Source organism: Barbus barbus (genome assembly GCF_936440315.1).
Source record: "Barbus barbus genome assembly, chromosome: 41".
In the NCBI taxonomy this organism is placed as follows: Eukaryota; Metazoa; Chordata; class Actinopteri; order Cypriniformes; family Cyprinidae; genus Barbus; species Barbus barbus.
In genome coordinates, this window is record NC_136719.1 from 21916971 (window position 1) to 21929603 (window position 12633).

The 12633-nt window shown below is 35.3% G+C and overlaps 1 protein-coding gene and 1 pseudogene across 2 annotated transcripts; both read left to right on the top strand.

The window, feature by feature from the left end:
* The first annotated feature begins 226 nt into the window (after window positions 1–226).
* Window positions 227–9087, top strand: LOC306860273 (serine/threonine-protein kinase PINK1, mitochondrial-like). The gene is made up of 8 exons (XM_079401888.1): window positions 227–700; window positions 1576–1854; window positions 1993–2096; window positions 2180–2362; window positions 6509–6672; window positions 6800–6924; window positions 7161–7391; window positions 8154–9087. Exons 1-8 carry the CDS (start codon window positions 344–346, stop codon window positions 8442–8444), a joined length of 1734 nt encoding a protein of 577 aa, XP_079258014.1. The 5' UTR covers window positions 227–343; the 3' UTR covers window positions 8445–9087.
* A 1464-nt stretch (window positions 9088–10551) lies between these two features.
* On the top strand, window positions 10552–12608 carry LOC306860933 (agmatinase, mitochondrial-like; annotated as a pseudogene). The gene is made up of 6 exons: window positions 10552–10792; window positions 10884–10940; window positions 11018–11201; window positions 11872–12040; window positions 12401–12485; window positions 12535–12608. The product of its transcript is annotated as an agmatinase, mitochondrial-like (transcript).
* The last annotated feature ends 25 nt before the right edge of the window (window positions 12609–12633 follow it).

Consider the following 12633-nt stretch of genomic DNA (forward strand, 5'->3'; position numbering starts at 1 on the left):
CCAGATGTGCTGTATAGATTTAAAATGTTTTGAATCGATAGCTGTATTATTTCCCAATTAAAAAATATATAAATATAAACTAATAAACAATGACCATATTTTTAACTGTTGTGTGGTTAATAACTGACTCACCCCTTCGAACTTTTATTGATACTTTTATCTTAAAATATGTGCCATATTTACTTTTATTGTGAAATATGTTTCAGTTTACTTTTATTTTGAAAGCACAAAAAGCCACATCTCGCGGACCAATGAGCGTTACATAAACACTGTACTTGAGAGTCGGTGAACAGGGCTGATTGTTTTGTGTTATCGTGAAATTTAGTTCTTTACTCGGCTCAAAATGTCAGTGAAACATGCTCTCAGTCGGGGCTTGGAGCTGGGAAGGTCGCTTCTCCAGCTGGGGCTCTTCAAACCAGCCGGCCGTGTGGCAGCGAAGCTCCGCGGTGAACGGCTGCGTGTGTCCCGCTCGACCCGCACCGTCCAGCCGCAGACCTTCCTGCCCGCTCGGTACCGCTTCTTCCGCCTGTCTCTCAGCGGGCTGGCCGCCCAGCTCCAGTCCGGGGCGTTCAGGAGAGTGGTTGGAGGTGGTGCTCCCAGAAACAGAGCTGTTTTTCTGGCTTTTGGGGTGGGTTTGGGGCTGATTGAACAGCAGCTGGAGGAGGACAAGACAAGCGCTGCTCTCTGTCAGGAGATACAGGTGAAAAACACCATCACATAAGAACACAACATTGATGACATTTGTATATTTAATAATAGTGATATACCATAATAATATATTAGCATTTCTGTAGCTCAAACAGTGGCATGGTCATGTTGGTTAACAGAGAATGCATAAATAAAATATTCGCTTTGGTAATAAACGTCTGCAAACTGCATAAATGTAAAATAATTTAAATGTAAATGGCTTTGCCATCACAAGAATAAATTACGTTTTAAATTGTATTAAATAGAAAACACTTATTGTAAAAGTTTTTTTTACTGTATTTAAAAAAAAAAAGAATTTTTATTCTGAACTTTGACCAGTAATGTGTATATTATATATTATTATAGTTTAACATAGCCTATAATATTACACTTGTTATATTTATATAATATTACAATGTTGCATTCTTTACTCCTTGTTGCATAAAACACTTTTTACATGTAACATTGCGATATTACATTCGCAGTAATTCATAAATTTAATTGAAACATAATTTAAAAAAACAACAGGTTATTAGTTAACCTAGTCTATTTACAAAATACTGACCAGTAACATAGTAATAATTTAGTTTTTACATGTCATTATCTACTGCATCAGGTTACTACTTCCTTCTAAAGTTTATTAGACCTAACGTTAGTCAATTTTGCACAAGCAAATAATATGCAGAGAGTATTATAAATATATGCAAATTACAGTATAGCAATTGTATCCATAATGCATTTGTCAGCAATGCAAGTTATTACATTGGAATACAACTTCTCTATTAATTTTCTTTTAAATAAATTCAAGAAAGATTGCAATTACAGCTGCAATTACATGTGTATTTAAAGGCTTATTTACATGTTTCTCACAATGTTTTTTGGATGTAGGCCGTATTCAGAAAGAAGAAGTTCCAGACCCCTTTGGAGTCTTTTACATCGGGGTACAAGTTGAAGGACTATGTGATTGGGAAACAGATCGGGAAAGGTTGCAATGCAGTGGTGTATGAGGCAGCGGCTCCGTTCGCGCCCCCTGTGGAGAGTGGGAAGTGTTCACTGGTGGAACTCAACCAGAAAGAAACAGATGATGACAATAAGAAAGCAGGACCACTTCAATTCTCAGCTATACCCAGCTATCCTTTAGCTATGAAAATGATGTTGAACATTGGGGTGAGAATTTAGAGTTTTTTAGCATTCTATTTTGGAGTAAAGGAATTCTTTTGAATCTTGGGTAGAATGCATATAAGATACAGTATTCCAAAATCCCTCAACAGCTTTTTCTAATGAACATTTGATACTGCTCAACAGGCTGGTTCATCAAGTGATGCCATCCTTCGCTCTATGTCTATGGAGTTGGTTCCTGCATGTCCACAGGCCTTAACGAAAGAGCAAGGAGAGATCACTTTGGATGGGTGAGTTCATATGTAAATTTTGGCAGTACAGCATGGCCTTAAAATAGACTGAATCATTGCTAATGGCTTTGTTATTTTTACAGCCACTTTGGAACGGTGCCTAAAAGACTGACCGCTCATCCCAACGTGATCACAGTGTACCGGGCCTTCACTGCTGAGGTCCCGCTGCTGCCTGGAGCTCAGGAGGAGTACCCCGATGCCCTGCCTGCCCGACTCAATCCACTGGGTTTGGGCAACAATCGCACACTGTTCCTGGTCATGAAGAAGTGAGGAATCATGAAAGCACCCTGTTAAAAAAAAAAAAAAAAAAATATATATATATATATATTTAATTCATTTAGTTAAACATAATAAAAATTAAACAAAATATTATTACATATAATTTATTTTATTACTTTACTTAACAAATACATTATCATAACAAATAATAACAATTATATATAAAATGTGTGTATATATATATATATATATATATATATATATATATATATATATATATATATATATATATATATACATACACACACACACACAAACGCACACAGTGGTGTGAAAAAGTGTTGGCTCCCTTCCTGAGTTTTTGGTTTTTTGCATGTTTGTCACACTTTAATGTTTCAGATAATCAAACAAATTTAAATATTAATCAAAGATAACACAAGTAAACACAACATGCAGTTTTTAAATGAAGGTTTTTTTTTTTATGAAGGGAAAACAAAATCCAAACCCACATGGCCCTGTGTGAAAAAGTGTTTGCGAAAACCGCTGCTGAGCAAAAAGAACATAAAGGCTCGTCTCAGTTTTGCCAGAAAACATCTTAATGATCCCCAAGACTTATGGGAAAATACTCTGTGGACTGACGAGATAAAAGTTTAACTTTTTGGAAGGTGTGTGTCCCATTACATCTGGCGTAAAACTAACACAGCATTTCAGAAAAAGAACATCATACCAACAGTAAAATATGGTGGTGGTAGTGTGATGGTCTGGGGCTGTTTTGCTGCTTCAGGACCTGAAAGACCTGCTGTGATAAATGGAACCATGAATTCAGCTGTCTACCAAAAAATCCTGAAGGACAATGTCCGGCCATCTGTTCGTGACCTCAAGCTGAAGCGAACTTGGGTTCTGCAGCAGGACAATGATCCAAAACACACCAGCAAATCCACCTCTGAATGGCTGAAGAAAAACAAAATGAAGACTTTGGAGTGGCCTAGTCATAGTCCTGATCTGAATCCTATTGAGATGCTGTGGCATGACCTTAAAAAGGCGGTTCATGCTCGAAAACCCTCCAATGTGGCTGAATTACAACAATTCTGCCAAGATGAGTGGGCCAAAATTCCTCCACAGCGCTGTAACAGACTCATTGCAAGTTATCACAAACGCTTGATTGCAGTTGTTGCTGCTAAGGGTGACCCAACCAGTTATTAGGTTTAGGGGGCAAGCGCTTTTTCACACAGGGCCATGTGGGTTTGGATTTTGTTTTCCCTTCATAATAAAAAACTTCATTCAAAAACTGCATGTTGTGTTTACTTGTGTTATCTTTGATTAATATTTAAATTTGTTTGATGATCTGTAGAAGTGTGACAAACATGCAAAAAAAAAAAAAAAAAAAAAAATCAGGAAGGGGGCCAACACTTTTTCACACCACTGTGTGTATATATATATATATATATATATATATATATACACTTATTATTGTTATTCTCATGATTAATTTATTATAAAATAATAATAATAAATGCTGTTATTATATTTTGTTTATTTTTATTTATGATTTTTCTATATGTATTGTTATAAAAGTAATATTAAATTAATAAACAATTAAATGAATAAATAAAAAGAAATAATTATAAAAAATAAATAAAATTATAATTATTGATAATTCTTATATTTATTATAAAATGTATTTGTTATAAACATATAAAAAATAATTAATCATAAAAATAATAATTCATGATAATAATTTGTTCAATTTATTTATTGTAAGTGTATTTGATGTATTTGTTATAAAAACTAATAAATGAAATACAAATTTATACAATTATGATTATAAAAATAATAATTATTAGTATCATTTAGTACAATGTTAATTTATTATGAAAATAAAATAAGTAATAATGAATAATGTTATATTATTGTAATGCATATAGTAACATATTTTATAATATTCTGTTATATATTCATATTTATGTATTAGTTAGTTACTGTTTAATTTGTAATAGAGTGGGTATGGAAAGTATTCAGACCCCCTTAAATTTTTCACTCTTTGTTATATTGCAGCCATTTGCTAAAATCATTTAAGTTCATTTTTTTTCCTCATTAATGTACACACAGCACCCCATATTGACAGAAAAACACAGAATTGTTGAAATTTTTGCAGATTTATTAAAAAAGAAAAACTGAAATATCACATGGTCCTAAGTATTCAGACCCTTTGCTGTGACACTCATATATTTAACTCAGGTGCTGTCCATTTCTTCGGATCATCCTTGAGATGGTTCTACACCTTCATTTGAGTCCAGTTGTGTTTGATTATACTGACTGGACTTGATTAGGAAAGCCACACACCTGTCTATATAAGACCTTACAGCTCACAGTGCATGTCAGAGCAAATGAGAATCATGAGGTCAAAGGAACTGCCTGAAGAGCTCAGAGACAGAATTGTGGCAAGGCACAGATCTGGCCAAGGTTACAAAAAACTTTCTGCTGCACTTTCTGCTGCACTGTGTTCCTAAGAGCACAGTGGCCAACATAATCCTTAAATGGAAGACGTTTGGGACGACCAGAACCCTTCCTAGAGCTGGCCGTCCGGCCAAACTGAGCTATCGGGGGAGAAGAGCCTTGGTGAGAGAGGTAAAGAAGAACCCAAAGATCACTGTGGCTGAGCTCCAGAGATGCAGTCGGGAGATGGGAGAAAGTTGTAGAAAGTCAACCATCACTGCAGCCCTCCACCAGTCGGGGCTTTATGGCAGAGTGGCCCGACGGAAGCCTCTCCTCAGTGCAAGACACATGGAGTTTGCTAAAAAACACCTGAAGGACTCAAAGATGGTGACAAATAAGATTCTATGGTCTGATGAGACCAAGATAGAACTTTTTGGCCTTAATTCTATGCGGTATGTGTGGAGAAAACCAGGCACTGCTCATCACCTGTCCAATACAGTCCCAACAGTGAAGCATGGTGGTGGCAGCATCATGCTGTGGGGGTGTTTTTCAGCTGCAGGGACAGGACGACTGGTTGCAATCGAGGGAAAGATGAATGCGGCCAAGTACAGGGATATCCTGGACGAAAACCTTCTCCAGAGTGCTCAGGACCTCAGACTGGGCCGAAGGTTTACCTTCCAACAAGACAATGACCCTAAGCACACAGCTAAAATAACGGAGTGGCTTCACAACAACTCCGTGACTGTTCTTGAATGACCCAGCCAGAGCCCTGACTTAAACCCAATTGAGCATCTCTGGAGACCTAAAAATGGCTGTCCACCAACGTTTACCATCCAACCTGACAGAACTGGAGAGGATCTGCAAGGAGGAATGGCAGAGGATCCCCAAATCCAGGTGTGAAAAACTTGTTGCATCTTTCCCAAAAAGACTCATGGCTGTATTAGATCAAAAGGGTGCTTCTACTAAATACCGAGCAAAGGGTCTGAATACTTAGGACCATGTGATATTTCAGTTTTTCTTTTTTAATAAATCTGCAAAAATGTCAACAATTCTGTGTTTTTCTGTCAATATGGGGTGCTGTGTGTACATTAACTTAAATGATTTTAGCAAATGGCTGCAATATAACAAAGAGTGAAAAATTGAAGGGGGTCTGAATACTTTCCGTACCCACTGTATGTGACCCTGGACCACAAAACCAGTCTTAAGTGTAAATTTTTCGAAATTGAGATTTCTACATCATCTGAAAGCTGAATAAATAAGCTTTCCATTGATGTATGGTTTGTTAGGTTTGATGGTTTGATAGGACAATATTTGGCCGAGATACAACTATTTGAATATCTCTAATCTGAGGGTGCAAAAAATAAAAATACTGAGAAAATCACCTTTAAAGTTGTCCTAATGAAGTTCTGAGCAATGCATATTACTCATCAAAAATTAGGTTTTGATATATTTATGATAAGAAATGTACTAAATATCTTCATGGAACATGATCTTTACTTAATATCCTAATGATTTTGACATAAAAGAAAAATCAATTATATTGACCTATACAATGTACTTTTGGCTATTGCTACAAATATACCCCAGCGACTTAAGACTGGTTTTGTGGTCCAGGGTCACATATGTTAAATACATTTTTTTGCATGCCACAAAAAAACAAACAAACAAAAAACAGGCCTTTAGACTCATTTTCTGCTGGATGCTGCTTGTGGTTATTTTTGAATCTGTAAAATCATGATTGATGGTCTGTGCTGTAGTTACCCATGGAGCCTGCGGCAGTACCTTGGGGGGTGTGTGCCGAACCCAATGCAAGCGTCTCTCATGCTGTTGCAGCTGCTGGAAGGGGTGGATCACCTGTGCATGCAGGGCATCGCTCACAGAGACCTCAAATCAGACAATGTGCTCCTGGAATTTGACAGCAGTAAGAGTCATTAGACAGGGCAGACAGCATTTTATGCCAGTGTAGACTTGCAGCATTTTGCCAGCATTAGGTAAATGCTTTAATCACATTAATTGTAACATTGCTGTAATGTGTTTTTATTTCAAAGCCAGGTGTCCCAGACTGGTGATCACTGACTTCGGCTGTTGTCTGGCAGAGGATTTGGGCCTCAAACTGCCCTTCAACAGCCGGTGGGTTAACAGAGGGGGAAACGCCTGTCTGATGGCACCTGAGGTAAGAAACGTCTGGAATAACACTTGAAGTGTCAGGGCTCAACAATAAGGATTTTTTCTGCTTGCCTTTTCAGGCCAGTAATTTAGATTTCTACTTGACCTGTAAACATTTTTACTGGCATTTTAATTTAAATGTTATATTTCCAAGAAGTTTCTTGCAAGGCATTTGTTTGATTATAACTGAACATTTTTTTTATTTATCATATGAAACGTATTTATGATTTCTTTGTCCTCTAGGTGGCCACAGCAGTTCCAGGTCCAGGGGTGATGATAGATTACAGTAAAGCAGATGCCTGGGCTGTAGGGGCCATCGCCTATGAGCTTTTTGGTCAGCCGAACCCCTTCTACAGCTCAGAGGGACTGGAGAGTTGCACTTATCAGGAACAACAGCTTCCTCCACTTCCTGCTTCTGTACCTGATGATGTACAGCTAGTAGTGAAGCTACTGCTACGCAGAAACACTCGCAAGGTATAATATTCACCAAGAAACACTACTTTATATACTGGCAAAGGCAATTTTATATATATATATATATATATATAAGTTATTTTTCATTTAATTAATTTATTGTTTTTACAAAGCATGAGTAAATCTTACAAAAATATGTGTAGGTCATTTGTTTGTTTGTTTTTTTATCCCCAATTTTTGTGTATATTTGTTTGTTTATATAAATGATTTATATAAAATTGGGTTAAAATATTTATTTATTTATTTATATATATATATATATATACATGTAGACAGTATATAATTGAGTTAAAAAATGTTTTTGTGATTTGTGATGTTTTCACTTATATTTGGGTCATAAAAAATATAACTCGTAAAATTATATTTTAAGTAGTCACATTTCAGGAACACTTAATGGCCCTAAATATAATTTTTTTTAAGCAATACATTTTGACAGATTTCATCTTCATTCAGATCATTATTTTAATAAAAATAAAATAATAATTATTATTACTATAATAATTATAGTAGTAATAATGCATGTTTTGTTGTAATATTACTATCATGTTTTTTTAAGCAAAAATAAAACCCTAATTAAAAATAATTTTTGCATATCAGTTATTGGACACAATAAGATTATTAAAAATAATCTGTATTGATCATAAAAATGATGCAGGCTCTGGTTTACCCATAGAGAAACTCAACAACACTTGAATATAAAAACTGAGAAGATAAAGCAGTTCATTGACTGATTTATTAAAAAACATCCCTGATGGTTTGCAGCGCCCCAGTGCACGTGTGGCCGCTAACATGCTTCACATCAGCCTTTGGGGCAAGCGTGTGTTGGCCAGCTTGGATCGGGCCAGAATGGATGAGCTAACGGACTGGCTCCTGTGTCAGTCTGCTGTGGTGCTGCTGAAGGGTCGAGGGTCAGGTGGGAGCTCCGTGGAAGCTGAACTCCAGAGATCCTTCCTCGCCAACATAGACCTGGAGGACCTCCGCGCTGCACTCAGCTTCCTCGTGTACGGACAAGAGCAGTGGAAGTCCCTGCTAGCGCACTACACTGAACCTTAGTGTTTGAGTGAGTGTTTACTAGAGAAACGAGCACAGCGCAGTACCAATCATGTTTTGTAGACTGGGGAAGCACTTTAATTTTAATGTCCATCACTGACATATTTTGAAATTATGGCAGTTTATGCATTTGCACTTTTCACTATATATACATTAAGAATTCTTTATGCTGTTGATGACTCTTTAGAATAACAGCTTAAACCAGGTACAAATTCATGCATAATGTAATGAATTAATATCCACAGTATACTGAATATTGCTTAAAAAAGTAGGCAAATTAATGCAGAATAAATTACAAAATTGATGTTTTTTCTGACAGGATTTTCAGTACAAATTTGGTTTGAACTTTTGGTAACTGATTGCATCATGAAATGTGTGTTACTGGAGCAGAGTTGGTTGGAAGAGTTGAAAAAGCGATTGGGATTTGTGATGTCACTGCAGAGTTTGAGCAAGTGATTATATTTGGATGGGTTCGCTATTACAATCTTTTGGAATAACTTGTTTAGATGAATTGTATAATAAGACCAGTCATTGTGCATGTGCATTAAAAGTAAACGGGGTGAATTTTGAATACACGTTGACTTCATGGTACTTAGCCTGGAAAGGAGATAAATGGAAAAAACAATAAAGAATTTGAATAGTATTGAAATAATGTGTTCATTTGCACATAGCACTAAAACAGTTTGACGATAGAATACACGTTAATATTTACACTGCAGTATATTATCACAGTGATATTTTCATACCTTTGGAATAAATTGTATTGCCCAAGAGGAATGGGTAAAGTGCACCAGTCCTCTTAGCAGAAATGCATACGACAATATGTGTATATATATATATATATATATATATATATATATATATATATATAGAGAGAGAGAGAGAAATGTAATTTATTGTTCATATTGCAGAAAAATATGATTGTCCTAAAATAGTAATTTTAAGCAATATATATATATTTTTTTACCTGTTTTTGACAGATTTTGTCAACAAATCTGCATGAATAAAAATATTGTGTATTTAATAATAATAATGATAAATATTAATAATGCACATTTAGTTCTTGTAATCTTTTTTTTAATTTTTAAATCATTTTTGCATATAGTTTTGTTGGACATAAAAATAATCAATATCGGTTATTGAAATATAATGCATAATGTAGTATGCATACTAAATATCCATTCCTAATAGAAGTTGTGTGGGAGTATATGATTGTGAAAAACAACACACCGGGTCCAAGGCGAAAGTTCATTTTGAATCGCCTGAACTAATAGCGACAGACAAAACTTTTTGCGAAACCTCCCCGTTAAATCGCACCTCTAAACTCGGTTGTTTGCACAGGCTGGGTGTTGCATTGCATTTTTCGCTAATTTCTGCAGAAGTTGGTTTCACGCCATTTTATATATTTTCAAAAATGTAATACAAATATTACAAATTCAATAAAGTATTACTTAGACATTTTATCTACATTTTATTTAAATATACATTTTATTGACATAATAAAACTGTTTTATATATTATGATTTTAAATATAATTGATAACATTTAATATATTTTCAAAAATGTATAAAAATATTGTTAAAAATAATAAAATGTAATAATTGCAATTCAATAATATTTGTATAAATTTTAATAAAACATTTTGTATATTTGTGTGTGTGATTAATTGCATCCAAGATAAAAGTTTTTATTTAAATAATATACGTGTATATTTATTATGTATATATAAATACACATACATACAGTATATATTTATATTCATATAATTAATATTATATACAAATATTTTACATTTATAAACATAACATATTTTTCTTCAATATATACATGCGTGTGTATGTCTGTGTGTGTGAGTGTGTGTGCGTGCGTGTAATATTAACACAATATACATAATATTTGTATTTAGACATGCTTATAATACAACGCACTATATAATATGTATATATATAATGTGTGTGAGTGTATATATACAGTATGTGATATATTTGTAAATATATTAATAACATTTAATATTTTCAAATATGTAATACAAATATTAAAGATTCAACAAAGTAGTAATTAGAAGTAATACAAGTAACTCATTTTTTTAATATTAGGTTTTAAGGTTGTAATGTTCATAAGCAAAAATGCCTTGTTGAGTCCCTTGTACTCGATACAGATTTGGTCCGAGGCACATAAGGGCACAATCAGGTTGTACAATGGCTGGACAAGAGCGGCCCCATACGAATCACTAAGGGTGGCGGATGTTGGTGACATTAATGTCAACCTCTTTGACCTGAAGGACACCTGCAAAAAAATATGAGAGGCTTATCATGAAATTGTGGCCACTGACTGCATCCCACTTACACTGGGTGAGAAAACATTTTCAATATGCAGAAATACTTGGATCAGGTTTGAGTCTACTTTTAATAAGTTACTTCTCTACTTGTCTTGGATTCCCAGGAGGTGATCATACAACTGCATACCCAATTCTACAAGCCGTTGCTGAGAGGTTGGTGCAAACACAAGAGGTCTCCCGCCTAATTTGCAATACTAACTCACATTTAGTCTGAAATACTGCTATTTCTGCTGTTCAGACATGGGCCTAATACATGTGGATGCCCACGCGGACACTAGTGACATGATTCTGGGTGAGAAAATTGGTCACGGGACCCCTTTCAGACGCTGGATGAGGGGCTCCTGGACTGCAAGAGGGTCGTCCAGATCGGGCTCAGAGGCTCGGGTTATTCTCCAGATAATTATGAGTGGAGCCGAGCACAGGTATCACAATGTTTTTATCAATAATCATGCTCTAAATAGATCATTTATATATATTAGAATGTAATGTGTCGTACAACGTTCATTGGCCTACAAAGTGACGTCATAGTTCCACCTCTCTATAATGATACCATATTTGAGTCCGGCACTTCTTTCATGTCTTTCGTATCACTCCGCTGATCTGCCGCCTTTCGTTGTATTCAAACGCAGCAGCAGACATCTTTCGACTCAATTATCTTTCAACTTTAAAATGAAACCGGAGATCTTCAGTATTAACTGGCCTACGGCAATAATGTTGAAGTCTTCGCTTTGTATGAATAAGACATTATACCTCAAAAGTCTGTCTTGTTTGTACTTTGTTTGTCTTAGTTCTAAGCTGTTTGCTCTAGCTATCTATCGCTCTGTCTGTCTGTCTGGATATCTTTCTGTCCGTCCGTCCATCCGTTTGTTTGTCTGTTTCTCTGCCTGTTATACTATAGCCAAATTATATACTTAATAAAAATGTAATACATAATTAAGAAATATAATCCAAATTGTAATTCAAAAATTAACAAAAATTTGATATGTATTTTATAATATTTGTATTTGGCATATATGCTTGTAAGTAAAAACTTTGTATATTTATACACTGAATTTTTAACTTTTTTTTTTTTTTACATTTTGGTCTTTTCAGGGTTTCCGTGTAGTGGAAGCTGTGGTACTCTCTTGTCCCACTCATGGAGGAGGTTCACTCACAGATGGGAACGGGGCCGGTCTATCTCAGCTTTGACATAGACCGTCTGGACCCTGCATTCGCTCCAGGCACAGGAACACCTGAGATTTCTGGCCTCACACCCATTCAGGTATGCTTTAACTGTCGCTCAAAGATGCTTAAACCTGCTCTGGAGTTGAGAATAAACTCCCATCACCCTTAAAGCTACTAATGAAGGACTTCTAATTCACTTTATTTCAAAAATAGTGCACACTATACAACCGATATATAGAACACATGATTTGGAAAGTGGACACACTATTAATCTGGCATACTGTACTATACATTACAGATCAACGATACAGCCAAGAGCAGCCCTTAGACTTTGCGCGTGAAAGTTTAATATTAACCTTAGGGGTTGCTTAAAAGCATACTTAAAGATAGAGACATGGCTGATTTCAGTTGACACTCTTTTGTTTAAAGAATAATGTATTTTGACATTTGTTTTCAGGGTCTGGAAATCATTTGAGGTTGTCGAGGTCTTAATCTTGTGGGTTGTGATTTAGTTGAGGTTTCTCCACCTTATGACACCACAGGTACTGTATTATATATATATTTTTATTATTTACATTATATTTTTCACAGGAAACACCGCTTTGACTGGGGCTAACCTCCTTTTTGAGACGATGTGTGTCCTTCCAAAAGTCAAATATTATTGATTGCATTTGTGGAACATCTCAGATA